Source organism: Eubalaena glacialis, chromosome 3 (assembly GCF_028564815.1).
Source record: "Eubalaena glacialis isolate mEubGla1 chromosome 3, mEubGla1.1.hap2.+ XY, whole genome shotgun sequence".
In the NCBI taxonomy this organism is placed as follows: Eukaryota; Metazoa; Chordata; class Mammalia; order Artiodactyla; family Balaenidae; genus Eubalaena; species Eubalaena glacialis.
This window is the reverse complement of record NC_083718.1, coordinates 127,493,507-127,509,999: the sequence shown is the minus strand read 5'-3', so window position 1 is coordinate 127,509,999 and position 16,493 is coordinate 127,493,507. Positions and strand designations below refer to the sequence as shown.

The following is a 16,493-nucleotide window of genomic DNA, read 5'->3' as shown; positions in this document are numbered from 1 at the left end:
TAAGATCATGTAAACAAAAGTACCACTGCTCTGAAAACTGCTGTGACACCTGTGCTTTTATTTTAATGTTTCATTTAGAACATTCATTTAGACCTCTAACAACAAATATCTATCGGCTAGATACCCTCAGTTTCCAAACGGTGGAGCAGAGGAGAAGATTTAAGCGGCCCCTTCTTTAGAACTCACAGCATTTTATGGCTCTCAAGTAGCATTTCTCCAAAGTAGCCTCGTCCTGTAGTGATGTAGCTGAGCTGGCTTGTGTGCAATTCAGTAAACTGTGTCTTTTCCTCTTCATGTCCCCTTGGTAGAGTGCACGGTGCCTGGCCCATAGCAGAGGTTTCCAGGAGACCACTCCTTCCTCTCTACAACTCTGAGCTTATGAACAGAGGGGTCTGTGCTCACAGCCTCGACTCCCCCTAGCTCCCTTCCACTTCCAAGACCCCTGAAAACTGGGTTCTGCTCCAGCCTTAAAGTAAACCTGTTCTACCTGTAACAGCCCTGGTGAGCGAAGGGAACCCAAGAGGGCTTGTGGTAAACCAGACATAAGCCATACCTCCCCTTCCAGAGGCAGCCACTTCACAGCCCCAGGTTACTGTGCCATTAAGGAATGGGCCAGTGTTGCTGGATCCTTCTCTCTTTCCAGAGAAAACAGAAACCTGCACCAGCAGGTGAAATCTCCCAGCTTGTAAATGTTGGTGACTCAGTCAATTAAACAAGCCATGTCCATGGCCTCTGCTCTGTGACTCGGCAGCCCCCAGGTTTTCTCCCTTGGTTCTTCCCTTCTCCTGAATCCTCTCTCTGCAGTATCTCAGCTGCCCCACTGCTCCCACATCACCTCCACGTGAATAGCTTTCAATTCCTTTAAATTTTTTACATAAAAATTGTATATGTTTAAGATGTACTACATGATGACTTGACTTGTGAAATGATTACTACAGTCCAGCTAATTAACATACTTCATCTTCATATAGTTACCATTCTTCTGTGTTTGATGAATGAGCCTCTGAAACATATTCTCTTAGCAATTTTCCAGTGTTCAATACATATTATGAACTGTCGTCACCTTGTTGTGCATTGGATCTCTAGGCATATTCCTCCTACGTAACTGCAACTTTGTACCCTTTGGTCAAAATCTCCCCATTTCCCCCACCTGCGTGTCTGTGGTAACCACCATTCTACTCTCAGCCTCTATGTATTTGACTTTTTTAGGTTTCACATGCAAGGGAGATCACGCAGTTTTTCTCTTTTAAGAGAGCCAGGCAAAAGTGTCCCTGCCCTCACACCTCACACCGATCACGGATGGTGGTTCCTCAGAGACACCTTGGGAGTCCAGGCCTCCTTCACTCTCCCTAGCGAACTCATCGAAGCCTTTGTCATTCCTTGCCGGCCTTTTACGTCATCCCTGGCCCGGCCCGTCCGTCTGTTAGGAATCCTGTTGCTGCCATGGGGATCCTCCCAGAATGCAGCTCTGATCACCTGACAAAAACCAAAACAAAGCAAAACCTTCCATGACTTTCCTGCAGGCTGAGCACCAGGGTTCTTACCGTGACAAAAATATCCTTAGCTTTCCTGCAGTGGTCCTGTCCCCGTCAGAGCGTCACCTCTCCCCTCCCCCACACCAGCCTCCTCCAGCTCCTGAATGCCTCAGGTACCTTCCCGCCTCTGTCCATTTGCACAAAGTACTTGGAACCACCTCTCTCCATTTGCATCCCTCTACTCTCTCACCTCCTCATCCCGTCCTTCACCTGGCCGTGTCCTGCTTTGTATCTCAGTTTAAAACGTGATTTCCTCAAGGAAACGTTCTCAGACCCCATCCCAGACTACATCCCTGTGTAGTGCTCTGCCCTTTACCTTCAGGGCATTCATCACAACTGCGATTATACAATTAGATATAGGATTGTTTGTTAAAAATCTATTTCCTTTACAAGAGTGCAAGACTTCATGAGGACAGAGAGTATACGTGAGCGTTGGTTTGAAACCCGGTATGACTCTCATGCGAGATGCCACATTAGCCCTTTCTCTTCTAGCTGGCCATCTCAGCTGGGCTACTCGCCTGGGCCCGTCAACTCACAGCCACACCAAATCTCCTTTGGCTCCAGAGCAGAGTGTGCATTTGCTTGCCTCCAGGCCAGAGAATGCCAGCCCCTGAACCTCTGCACCCCGTCTGCGGTGTTTCCTCCTCCATGGAGCCCTCCAGTAATACTTCTAGCAGAGTCATCTGCCTACATCACTCAGTGTCGCTGGGCCTCAGTGTCCCCATCTATAAGGAAAGAATATTAGCGCTACCTCATAGGGCAGTTGTGAAGAGTAAATGGCTTATGTGTATAAAGCATGCGGCTGTCCCGTTAAAAAGGTTAAGTTTAGGTTAGTATCTTTGCTGAGGATTTGAGGGGTCGCAGGGAGAGACCACATCTTATGCAGCACAGCCTTTCCCCATTTTCCTAGGTTGACGTCTACCCTCTTCTTCCTCTCTTCCTCCCTTCCCCCACCGCTGTCACGGAGTAACTAAAAAAAAAAATCCCCCCTTCTCTTCTCACCCAGAACAGTCCCCCAACACCCAGTTCCCTCGAGGAGCTTCCTTCTAGCCCCAAATACTGCCAGGATATTTTTTTCCAAAGAAATACAATGCCCTTCTTCAAAGGAATTCTAACACAAACTGCTACTAACACTTCCAAGCCTGTTGGAATTAGAGCTGGATTCTCCGTGCCTAATGCCTAAGGCGCTTAGGAGGGATTTAATGTTCGAAGAGCGAATGATTAAGATCGAGATCCACACCATTGTAAAGCAATTATACTCCAATAAAGATGCTTAAAAAAAAAAAAAAAGATTGAGATCCACAAAAGTAAAACTGTCCTTTTATCCATTTTTCAATCATTCAGCATGTATGTATCGAATGCATAGAATTTCTAAGTTTTGTTCTTAGATTCAGAGAAGAAATACAACCCCACCTAAAGCTGCTGACGGTTTAGCAGAAGAGACAGGAGAAGGAAGAGACCGCTTTCCTCAGACGGGGCAGGAGAAGTGTGAGAGGAGCTTTATCTGCAGACACCCTTCACCGTGCAGGAAACCCCGCCTTGCAGGAGTCTCCCTCTATCTGGTACTCCAAGTGGGAGGAGGGCCTTCCTAAAACTTCAGATCGAAAGTTCCACGAGGAGGAAAAAAGTCTTTACCAGTGTCCCAGAAGGCAGTATGGTTAGCCTTCCTGTACCTCTGTAGGCAATTTGTCATCTTCCCACTTAAATTTAAGGAGACAACCTGAAAATATTTCCGAAGACCACTCAATGTCTAAAACTAGTGACACTGAGTGCCCCCTGTGAGGTTCTATTTCAGCTCATACCTTTCTCTGTTATCTATGGGAAGGATACTTTTAAATCTGAAAAGAAATCAAGAAATTCAAAATAGGGGGAAATGAAAGCCATACTATCACTTTTGCAAAAGGTCCTAATTTTGCTGTCTTCTTTGAGTAACAAGATCATTGCAGTTGTTTTATGTGTTCAATTGTCCAATGAAAGATGGCAAAAATGTGTACATATGGTTATATTTACCTCCCTATTTTGTATGTCAAGCCTTAGACTATTATTAAAGGTCCCATTTTCAGCAAACCAAGCAACCAATACTAAAAGAAAATGAAAGCTATTCAATCATTATCTGAGCTGATAATGACATCCTTTGTCTATGCCTTCTATGATCTATTAGTACTGTTGCCAAGAGCAACAGCATGTCAAGAAATTCCACCCCTTGATGATACAATAAAGTTTCTGTTAAAAACATTTTATTAGGAAAGCCAATCTCTTCTTCCTTATAAGCAGAAGTTGCTTTTTAAACAAAGACCTCTTCATTCTACCATCGCTGAAGATAGTTTTCTAATAATCTTGTTCCATTTTCAAATATTAATGTGTAATATCTCTGTTAACTGGGTTGTCTAAGAGCCCTTCACGTTGTACTTTATTAAAACGACCAAAAGAACAGTTTCTAATTAAATAAGTAGGACACAGGAACTGAAACAGCTATATGTTTAATGAGCCTTTGTGTTCAGATCACCTTGCTCACTGCACATGAATCACTCTAAATTCTAAGGGGAGGGTATCATTTGAGTATCTATCACCACTAGTCAGTGGTGAATAATATCCATATTGTGGAAGTAACGAAAGCTAGTTAAAATTGGCATTGCCTTTAATGGTGCTGTCAATAGCAGCCACCTTGACTGTCACAGGCTGGAGTGACACCTCTTTATGCCACTTTCTATTCTTCCCTTTCCGCAGCCGCCCAGTGACCCACTTCATCATCGGCCATTCACTGTTCCTATTTTCTCAGAATGTAGAAGAGATAGCACATTCCTCCAACGTCCTCCCCTGTAGAGCACTGTAATGAAAGATCATGTTTATAAAGCCATTTGGATTTTACCTGCTTACAACGTGGAGTCAGCAGGCTATGTTAGAAATGGGAGCAGTGACTTCTGTCTTTGATCTCAGTCACTTTCTGCATGACCTTGGCCAAGCTATATAACTTCTCCACAGCTATTTTCCTCTTTTCTAAAGTGACAGGGTAGGATTCTATGAAATATTAAATTCTAAAATGTCCATGATCTTATAATGGAAAAATGTACATTTTACTTCTGCCATCTTTACTGTCTCCCAACACATACGTGCAAACTGGTCTTCCAACTGGGTTCTGAGACATCAGGTAGTTTGACCCTAAGGTACACCTTTTATTTATAAGGTACACCTTATAAATAAAAGTATTTATCTGAAAAATACTTAAAGCACAGAGACAGAAAAATTACAAGTATATAATCCTTCTACTTAAAAAATTATATATAAAATTAATGTTTCCATATCACCCCTCTAGTCTCACTTTATTAATAGTCCTCCCAACTCCATTCTACAAGCACCTCATTAACACTGGTGTTGCCAAGGGCATCACCAAGAATTGTGCAGTACACACTTACGCAACTATACATGGTAGCTCTACCGTTAGTTACTTTTCCAAAATGGTTTGATGGGTCAAGTATCTCCATTTTGAAAGCCTTTATTGTACTTAAAAAAAATTTTTTTTTTAAATTACAAAGAGTAAACAATGGTGTTACTGATTAGTACTTAGTCGATTTGATAACGGGTTAGTACTTAGTCAATTTGGTGAACAGCAGGGGTAATGATGAGAAGAGAAGAAATGAGGAAAGACTGTGTGGGAACACACCTTGATTCTTTTTCTGTAAGGAAGTATGGAAGCAGCATCTCTGGGGGAGGTCCATATCTGAGAAGTGTGTGAGATGCTTGACATTTTTTTGAAAATTCATCTTCATTAAACATTACTCATTGCATATTCTGAACAAGAGTTATTTGGCAAGGGCAAGTTTACAATGAAGCATGGGGTCGTTGGTTTCTTCACAGGGTGCCTGGCTTTTTATGGGCAGCACTGAATTCTGTCTTTCTGGCTAGTTAGGTAATATATATTTCCCAGCAAGAAAGAGTCATTAGATGAGGACGATGAATCAATTGTGCTTCAGGAGTCCCATTAAGAAAATTACTGGTTTAAGTGTGAGCCTTGGGGATTAATGGGAAGGTAACTCAGTGTAACCTGTAGTACCTAGGGGGAAAAAACTCTATATTAATACATTAAGTTAACCTGATTTTTCTCACCTTCGGGGACTAAGGTGACCCAAAGGCTAGAGGAAAAACTTCTCAGGTTCTCATGGAGTGAGCAAACTCAGCCCTTCTTTTCCTGGAAACCCCTTGCTCTACTCTCACTCTGTACTTTGCTCCTGGTGTTCCTTCTTCCTCAGCCACCATTGCACACCCTTAAACCACTTCTCCTCCTGGACCACCCTTATTTGCCCTCATAGTTTATACTCACAAACTATTTCCTTGTGAAGAATCCCACCCCCATCATCACCTCCACTACTAATCAGAATTAGTCTTTCTTTTTGGTTTCTGAACCTTGCTGTTGATAAATTCATCTCCTCCACAAGATCATTGTCTTCTTAAGGGCGCAGACAGTGTCTAGGTATCTGTGTTACCAAACCGTACGTGGGTCTACTCCCCCACATGCAGTAAAACCAGTCTACTGACACCGGGTTGTGGTGAAGTAAAGTGCAGCGTTTATTGCAGGGTGACCAACAAGGAGTTCAGAACAGCTAGTGCTCAAAAAGCCCAAATTCTCCGTGGGTTTCAACAAAGATTTTTAAAAGCCAGGTGAGGGAGAGGTGTCCCAGGGTATGTGATCAGCTCGTGCACAATTCTCTGATTGGTTGATGGTGAGGTAACTGGGCGGTGTCACAGGGGTTAACATTATCAATCCTTAGGCACTAGTAGATCTGGGACCTAGGTGTTCATGATCGTCACGTAGTTAACTTCTTCCATTTGGTGGTGGTTTTAGCATCTGTAAAACAACTCAGGGAATGTGCATCAGGTACTATTATCTAGGTACTTCAGAGAGGAGCTAAAGCAGAGGATATGGGGGAGGGGGTCTGTCCTGGGAAGGCCCCATAGGGTCCTGCTCTGTTACATCTGCATTTTCCATCTGCAGGCCAAACAGTGCCTGGCAGATGGGAAGAGTCTGGAAATATTTGTAAATAGGACAATATGGAAACTTGGTGGGCAATTGTTTGCCTTAGAAATGTACACGGATGGCCTCCATCAGGTAATCTTTGTTTTCCTAATCTTAGGTTCGAGTGACCTTGATCCTTCGATGATGTTGGACACTGGAGAGATCACTGATACAGGATCTGATTATGAAGATCAGGTACTTAGAATCTAAAAATATTTCTCTATTTAAATGTTTCTAATTTTAGTCTTTATAAATGTTTCATGAAAATTAGAATTACAAATCATTCTGTGAAATGTTTACAGAGAACTAAAATAATCTATTCCATGATAAATCATACAGCTTTTATACATTAACTTTGGCCCTTTAACCCTCCCTTATCCACAGATTCAAAGTGGCAATTAATTAAGGAAAGATTTGTGGTCAAAAGTTACATGAGATAGAAGTGAGGTTACATGAGGTTCTCTTGGCCAAGAATTTGCCTGTGTCTCTATCCCTTCCCTGTAATAAGCCCACACGGTATTTGCTAAGCATTGGTTACAGGTTCAGGGCTCTGCTTTTCTCTTTCTAACCTTTGAAAGGGACTGATGACCAAGGACAACACAGCCAAGAAATTAATATATTTTCTATTTGAATAAAACCAAAGAAATTTATCTGGGTCATTTTTTTCTCAGCAGAAGAACTCTTCCTCCTGCTCTATTTTAATGATCCAAAATAGTTGGCAAATGATCCCAGTCTCTAATTAGGCCTTATTTTTTAAAAAGCACCATGTCTGAAACTTCCTTCCTTCCATCTCTCATCAGTGCTCCTCTGTGGTGGCTGAAAGCCAAGTGAGCATGTTCTTCTGGAATTGTTTTTCCCCTATTTTCAGCTAATATGTGTAACAAATAAAGGGGATAGATCTGACCAGTGTCCAAATGTAATGGCTGTCTCTCTGTTTCATATACATATTCAGAAGCTATTTTCACAAGCATTATGTTTCTTCCCTTATATCACAAAGCAAGGAGAAGATATTGACAAGTATTTAAAATATTTTTTAGCATATATTAAGCACTTCATACATACTAAACATTGTGCTAAGTTCCTTAACTTGACTATCTCACTAATTCCTCACAACATCTCTAGGAAATAGGAATTATTATCTTTATTTCATAATTAAGAGAATTAAGACTCCAAGAGTAATTTGCACACAGTTACACAAATAGTTTCACAGTGGGGAAGTGAACTCAGGGCACCTTCCTTAACACCTGCACTCCGCCACCCTCATCCTCACCTCCAAAGACAGGCCATTCAGTGGTGCCTTTTTGGAACCTTTTCAGTTGCTAACTCTTAAGACCCCAGTAGAGGCAAATGCCAGACAACCACTGTGAAGAGTGAGCTCACCATCCAAAATTACAGACCGCACCAAGAAATGAACCGTAGCAAGAAATCCAGCTGATTAAACAAATGGAAGGGTTCACACTCCAAGGACTGGGGATAACAGAAAAGCCTGAAAGAAATCTTAATCTGGGAATATTTAAAATATCCAAGGAGATAAAGGGAAGATTAGAAACCATGAAACAAGTGCAGGGAAGAATGGAAAGGAAGAAGCAGGAAGGAATAGGGAGGAAGAAATAGAAATTCTAGGCACAAAAAAATAGTCATTGCAATAAAAATTCAATTAACAGGTTGAAGAGTAGACTAGACACAGCTAAAAAGAGACAATGATGGGGTGGGGGGTGGGATGAATTGGGAGATTGGGATTGACATATATACACTAATATATATAAAAGAGATAACTAATAAGAACCTGCTGTACAGTAGAAACTAACACAACATTGTAAAACAACTATACCCTGATAAAAAAAAAAGAGAGAGAGAGACAATGATAGAGCTGAGGAAATTTCCTTCAAATGAAACAGAGAGCTAAATCATTGTCAAAAAAAGAACTTCGGAGACACTGAGGATGGAATGACTGGGTCAACATATTCTAACAGGAGTTCCAGGAGGATAAAATGGAGTGGACGGGGCAGAGCTGCATTTTAACAGATAATGGTTGAGAACTTTAAAGAGGTGAGAAAAGACAAGTCCCCAGATTGAAGGAGCACATCCAGTCCTGAGCAGGAAAAAAAAATCCTCGCCTATTCTTTTTCCATTTAGTTCCTCAACAAATATTAACAGAGCACCTACTATGTGTCAGGTACCGTTTAGGCACTTGGACTATCTAATTGTATAGAACAGGCAAGGATCTTCCATACAGGTGGGGAAGACAGAGAGCAAATAATAAACATAATATATTAGTAAATTCTCTAGATTGTTAAGTGCTATGAGAAGAAAAAAAAAGTAGAACACGGTAGGAGGGTTAGGAATGCTGGGTTGGGGAGGGCAGATTACAGTATTAAATAGGAGAGTCAATATTAACTAGGACGGCCTCATTAAAGAGGTGAGATTTGAGCAAAGACTTGGCATATAATGTAAAACATCGAGAACACAGAGGACAAAAATAAAATATTAAAAGTGAAAAGGCATTACCTATAAAGGAACAGCAATTTGGGGGACAGAAGATTAAATTAGCAAGCGTTTGCATTTATTGAGTATTTACTGTAAGCCAGACACTGTGTTTTATGGTTTACATGCATTATTGCTAATCTTTACAATAACTCAAGAAGGTAGCTCTGTTTATCCCCAATTTACAGCTCAGGAAACTGGAGCTCATAGAGGTTAAATGACTTCCCAAGACCAAACAGCTAACAAGCAGTTGAGTCAGGAATCAAACTATGATCACCCCAGAACCAAAATCTAGTTTATGCTTTCACAATCCAAATAAAGCCATTATCAAGGTCACTGGTAATCTATCACCAATTCCAGTTAACGCTTTTTTTTTTTTTTAATATATTTATTTATTTATTTTTGGCTGCATTGGGTCTTCGTTGCTGCACACGGGCTTTCTCTAGTTGTGGCGAGCGGGGGCTACTCTTCGCTGCAGTGCGCGGGCTTCTCACTGCGGTGGCTTCTCTTGTTGCAGAGCACGGACTCTAGGCGCACGGGCTTCAGTAGTTGTGGCTCGCAGACTCTAGGGCGCAGGCTCAGTAGTTGCGGTGCACGGGCTTAGTTGCTCTGCGGCATGTGGGATCTTCCCAGACCAGGGCTTGAACCCATGTCCCCTGCATTGGCAAGTGGACTCTTAACCACTGCACCACCAGAGAAGACCCCCAGTTAACACTTTTTAGTTATCTTTCTTGACCTTTGCTGCCTTTGATCCACCACACTTTTACTGTAAAGGGCCAGGTAGTAAATATTTTAGGCTTCGTGAACCATAAGGGATTTGCTGCAGCTACTCAAACCCTGCCATTGTAGTGCAAAAGCAGCCACAACTATACTTAAACAGGAGTATGGCTGTGTTCCAGTAAAACTTTATTTATGGACACTGAAATTTGAATTCCACATATTTTCCTGTGATTTATTTCAACTATTTGAAAATGTAAAGCCCATTCTTAACTGAGAGTCTGTGCATAAACAGGCAGCAGAGTGGATTTGACCTGCAGGCTGTAGTTTGCTGACCGCGGCTATAAACCATCCTCATTTCTTGACAGTGTCCTCTCCATTAGCTTCTAAGACTTCTATAGTATTTAATACTGTTCTAAGTGCTTCACATTTATTACCTCATTTTACCCTGAGACAATTACGTGAAATTGACATTATTATCCCCATTTTACTGATAAGGAAAGTGAGGTACAGAGAAATTAAGCAGTTTATTTAAGGTCACACAGTTGGCAAGAGGTAAAGACAGAATTCAAACACAGCCGTCTGACTGCAGAGGCAGGATCAAGAAAGATAGGTGAGGCTCTGCTACGGTAACAAATAAAACTCAAAATCTGAGTGTTTTCCTTCCAGCGAGACCTCCAGAGGGATCATGGATGGGAAGGAAAAAAGCATGGGAAGGGAGACCTGCTCTTCATTGCACATTTCTTCATCCCACGATCATTTGACATCCCTAGTCACTGGCTCTCCCTCTGTGCGAAGAGGCAAAAGGATGGAAAATGGAGCTTACTCAGGTGCCCAGGAAGAGAGAGACGGGTTTAGTGAGTGCGAAGCCAGCCTGGGCCACAAAGCTCTGTCCCCCACCATGTGTTCTCTCTCTGGCACTCCTCCTACTTCCTGGCTCACTCTTTCTTGCTTTCCTTGCTGAGCTCCACTCTGTTGGTCTATTATTTCAGTGCGGGTGCCCGCCAGCATCCTGGCCAGGGACCCTTCAATCCTCACTGCACATATTCTCCTTTGAGAAGCTTGACCACAGCCAGTTTCTCTTTTCCTAAGGCATGGAAACCTCAACAAAGTTGGGGCTCTGTTCACAAGGAATAGTGAGGAAATGTGGGCATTTCAGCTTCACTCAGAATTCCCTGGTGGGCTCCCAGCGCCTATGTCTGCCTGCTAAACAGCACTGGCTGGGTTTCCCATGTGCATCTCAAACTCAACACGTCCAAAACTGAACTCACCATCTTCCTCCACAAAATCTGTTCTTCCTTCTGTTTCCCCTATTTCTGTGAAGGATACCACCATCCTCCCAGCTGCCCAAGCCAGAGACCAGGGCATCTTCCTAGTCTCCTTCCTTTCTCTCCCTCCCTACATCAGTTTGATCAAGAAGCTGGTCAGCTGGTCAGTTCTCCTGTGCAGGCATCTCTCCTTCCCACCCCAGTTCCACTGCCACTGTCCTGGTTCACACCCTGACCCTTCTTCCCCAGGACCACTGAGACAGTCTCCTAACCAGTCTCCCTTCCCCAGGCTCCTCACCCATCAAAATCATCTTGCTGAAAAGCCAAGTCAGTCATCACATTCCACTGCTTAAAACTCTTCATGGCTCCTCATTGATGTCAGAATTAAATCAGAACCTCTTATCATAATACATGGGAACTTTCAAATTAGAGTCTGACCCTCTCCCCTCCTTCCCCAAACTCATCCCTTGCCAATCACCAAAACACACTGAATGCTCCAGCCACACCAAGCCATTTGCAGTTCCCCCCAAGTGGGTTGTGCTTTGCACAGTCTCTTTCCTCTATGTGGAAGCTTCCGCAACCCTATCACCCCTATGCCGGATAACCCCTACTCGTGCTCCATCAGAACCACGCTTCTCCGTGAGGAAGCCCTTCTCATTACATGTCACCTTCTTGGGGGATCCCTGTGTTGTAATATCCTCTTGCATTGCAGGGACTGTGTTCTGCTCTCCTGCCCAACACACAGTATGTGCTCAATAAATGTCCATTTTTTTAAAAAGTCAATAAAATGATTTCCAGTTCTTCTACTTAATATGTAACTTTTTGATAACTTGTTAACTCTTGCTAACTCTTTCGAGCCTGGGTTTCCTCTTTTCAAAAGTGATGACAGTAACCCCACTTAGACATGCTGTTTGGAGAAGTAGGGAGTGTAAGGTATCTTGTAGGGAACAAATGCTTCATAAATGTGAACCCTTTTCTCTCCTCCCCCAAACCCAACTTTTCAGCAATCAGTGTCTTTCTGTAGCTGACAGAGGCCATCATTGCTTCAGTTAAGTGAATGCTAATGGAGCACTTATGGTTTTCAGTCTAGCATGTAGGAGCTTAAAAATTACCACTGTCCTAACAAGTAAAAAGCTGAACAAACTGAAAAGTCTCTTCTTAGAAGTGAGGTCACAAGGCAAACTGCTGCACCTAAAATTGGAGAGACAGGCAGATTCAGAGAATCACAACTTACCAGAGCAGAAAACCTCCACAAGAACCAGGGCCAGGGTAAGAAAACCTAAACTGTAATTGATGAATTGCTGGAGACTCAATGTAGGCAAGTCTGAGGATAAAAACTCCATGGGCATCCAGTCATGGGGTCCCCACACTTTTGTGGGTTTTACCACTAGGAGCTCTACCAGATTCTCACAGTAAATATCAGTCTCCTCATGCTTCCAGCAGGTGGAGGAGAAAAAAAAAATCATTTTGAAAGCCACCTGAGCACTCTGTCCTTAACAAGACCTGCTCTCAGGAGAAACTAACCTACTGGGGTTTTATTAGAGCCTAATCTACCTAGGAGAATGGAAATACTCAACTCCATCCTCCTTCAGCCATCCTGTCTCATCTAAGGGGGGGAAACCTGAGAAGCAGTGGTAAAGTTCACAGTCCAAGGGCACAGGCTCAGCAAAATACTGAGACCTAATCATAGGACTATGTACACTCCATAGAACGTGTCTCCTCCCCCCACACTTTACCACTACAGTACTAAAAGCTATTTACTGCAGTTCCTTTTACCTAGTACATCACATCCACCTTTCAACAAAAAATTATAAGGCGTACTAAAGGTAAAAACACAGTTTGGAGAGACTGAACAAGCATTAGAACAAGAGTCTTCAGATAAGTCAGGAATACTGGCCTTATCAGAATAGGAGTTCTTTAAAACTATGATTAATATGCTAAGGGCTTAAATTGAAAAAGTAGACAACATGCAAAAACATATGGCTAATGTAATCAGAGAGATGAAAATCCTAAGAATCAAAAAGAAATGTTAGAGATCAGAAACACTGTAACAGAAATGGAGAATGTCTCTGATGGGCTCAATAATACACTGGACATGGGTGAGGAAAAATATCTCTGATCTTGAGGATATGACAAGAGAAACTTCCAAAACTGAAAGTCAAGAGAAAAAAGACTGAAAAAAAACCCCAGAATATTCAAAAGCTGTGAGACAATTACAAAAGGTGTAATATATCAATATATGTAATGGGAATACTGGAAAGAAATGAAAGAGAGAAAGAAACAGAAGAAATATTTGAGGCAATAATGATGGGAATTTCCCCAAATTAATGTCAGACACCAAACCACAGATCCAGGAAGCTCAGAGAACACCAAGCAGGTTAAATATAAAAACAAACAAAAACTACATCTACCCATAATCATATTCAAACTGCAGAAAATCAAAGACAAAGAAAAAAATCTTGAAAGAAGCAAGAGGAAAAATATATCTTACCTACAGAGAAGCAAAGATAAGAAAAACATCTGACTTCTCCTCAAAAACCATACAAGCAAGAAGAGAGTGGAGTGAAATATTTAAAGAGTTGAAGGAAAAAAAACCTAGACTTTAGTATCCTGTGAAATTATCCTTCAGAAGTGAAAGAGAAATAAAGACTATCTCAGACAAACAAAAATTGAGGCAATTTGTTACCAGTAGACCTGCCTTGCAAGAAATGCTAAAAGAAGTTCTTTAGAGAGAAGGAAAATGATATAGGTCAGAAATTTGGATCTACATAAAGAAAGGAAGAGTATCAGAGAATGAATAAGTGAAGGTAAAATAAAAACTTATTTTTCTTATTCTTAATTGATCTAACCAATAATAGTGTGTTCAAAATAATAGCAACAATATATTTGATTATGTGTGTTTATGTATAAGTGAAATGAATGACAGCAAGGGATGGAAGGGAGGAATTAGGAATATTTTGTTATTACAAGGTACTTGTACTGTCCACTTATTTGAAAGTGGATTTGGATTAGTTTAAATGTATATTGCAAATTCTAGGGCAACCACCCTTTCTAAAAAAAGGTTTAAAAAGAAATATAATCGATATGCTAAGAAAGGAAAGAAAATGTAATCATATAAAATGTTCAGTTAAAGCCACCAATGCAGAAAAAGTTTGGAAGACAAAAATAAAAACAAAGAACATGGGCAATAAATAGAAAATAACAAATATGCTAGATGATAATCCAACTATATCAACAAACAATTTAAATATCAGTGATCTAAATACTTCAAAGACAGAGTTTTTCAAAGTAGATCAAAATACAAGATCCAACCACATGCTGTCTACAAGATACCTATCTTAAATATAAAACACATATAGATAAATGTAAAGGAATGGAGAAAGATATGTCATGTTAACACTAATTAAAAGAAAACAGGAATAGCTATATTAATTTCAGACAGGGCAAAACTTCAGAGCAAGGAAAGTTATCAAGGATAAAGATGGGCAGTACATAATGATAAAGGGGGGGGGGGTCAATACTCCAGGAAGACATAACAATTCATAATGTATATGCTCCTAACAACAGAGTTTCTAGATGCAGCATCTGCCCAAGTCCTTGATCCCATTCCTTCCATTTGCCCCAGGACCTTGCGCCATTAACTGATACTGCTTTATCTTTCTAAATTTCTCATCTTCAGAGTATCTTTTTTCTCTATCTAAGAAGCCACCATCCCCACTTTGAAGAAAGAGGTAGCCATCAACAATGCCAAGTGTCATAGAAAGGCCAAGTAGGATACTGTCTTTCCTCTCCCTTTTCCTTCAACACCATATTTGGTGAAAGAGATGTCAGCTGCCCTGCTCCTACGTCCTCACCTTCCATTCTGCCCTATAAAACAACTTCTGCCTACCTATTCCCCTAAAAGACAATTAAGAGTCATCTAATTAATGTCAAGTCAGGAGAACATTTCCTGTTTCTTACAATGTCTGGAACTCCAGATGCTTGATGGCACTTCTGCTTTCTCAGAACTCTTGGCCCCCTGGGTTTATGCCACCTCTATGGCCATTATTTCTTTGTCTCCTCCCCACCCCCCAGCATGGTTTTTCTTACTCTGCCCTGCCTTTAAAATACTGTGTTCACCAAGTTCCTTTTTTTTGTTTGTTTGTTTAATGCCAGCTTTCAAGGAAGGAAGAATATGTCTGACACTGTTATATACTCATTCTGTTTAAAACCCGTCCAGGGCTTCCCTGGTGGCGCAGTGGTTGAGAATCTGCCTGCCAATGCAGGGGACACAGGTTCGAGCCCTGGTCTGGGAAGATCCCACATGCCGCGGAGCGACTACGCCCGTGAGCCACAATTACTGAGCCTGCGCGTCTGGAGCCTGTGCTCCGGAACAAGAGAGGCTGCGATAGTGAGAGGCCCGCGCACCGCGATGAAAAGTGGCCCCCACTTGCCACAACTAGAGAAAGCCCTCGCACAGAAACGGAGACCCAACACAGCCAAAAATAAATAAATAAATTTATTAAAAAAAAAAAAAAACCCGTCCAGATGCCTTAGTGGGCTCTGTCAGGAGTGGGAGGGTCCCTCTTCTTTTACAGCTGCTTCAGCCATGCCCATGACTTCAACTGTATTAATTTATGTATTCATTCAACGAATGTAGAGAATATCTGATGTGCCAGACTCTTATATGAGCTACTGAAAATATATGGTGAGCAAAAGAAGACACGGTTCCTACTGTCATGGCTTTTATGGTAGAAATAGATAATAGTAGAATAATCACATAAATATAATATTAAAACTGAATTAAGTGTTTGGGAGAAGAAGTACATACTGCAGTGTGTATGATCAAGTGGGATTTATCCCAGGGATGCAAGGATTTTTCAATATCCACAAATCAATCAGTATGATACACCACATCAACAAATTGAAGAATAAAAACTATATGATCATTTCAATAGATGCAGAAAAAGCTTTTGACAAAATTCAACACCCATTTATGATAAAAACTCTCTAGAAAGTGAGCATAGAGGGAACATACCTCAACATAATAAAGGCCATATGTGACAAATCTACAGCTAACATCATTCTCAACAGTGAAAAGCTGAAAGCATTTCCCCTAAGATCAGGAACAGGACAAGGATGTCCACTCTTGCCACTTTTATTCAGCATAGTTTTGGAAGTCCTAGCCATGGCAATCAGAGAAGAAAAAGAAATAAAGGGAATCCAAATGGGAAAAGAAGAGGTAAAACTGTCACTGTTTGCAGATGACATGATACATAGAAAATCTTAAAGATGCTACCAGAAAATTACTAGAGCTCATCAATGAATTTGGTCAAGTTGCAGGATACAAAATTAATACACAGAAATCTTTTGCATTTCTATACACTAACAATGAAAGATCGGAAGGAAAAATTAAAGAAACAATCCCATTTACCATCACATCAAAAAGAATAAAATACCTAGGAATAAACCTATCTAAGGAGGCAAAAGACATGTACT

General features: G+C 41.3%; 1 protein-coding gene across 2 annotated transcripts in view; it reads left to right on the top strand.

Annotated features, from left to right (window-relative positions):
• AK5 (adenylate kinase 5) overlaps window positions 1-16,493 on the top strand; it is a 248,648-nt gene that overhangs the window by 131,100 nt on the left and 101,055 nt on the right. For both annotated transcript variants that reach the window (XM_061186427.1, XM_061186428.1), the window contains exon 8: window positions 6,665-6,741. In XM_061186427.1, coding sequence (XP_061042410.1) covers window positions 6,665-6,741 — 77 coding nt within the window. The remainder of the gene's footprint in view (window positions 1-6,664; window positions 6,742-16,493) is intronic.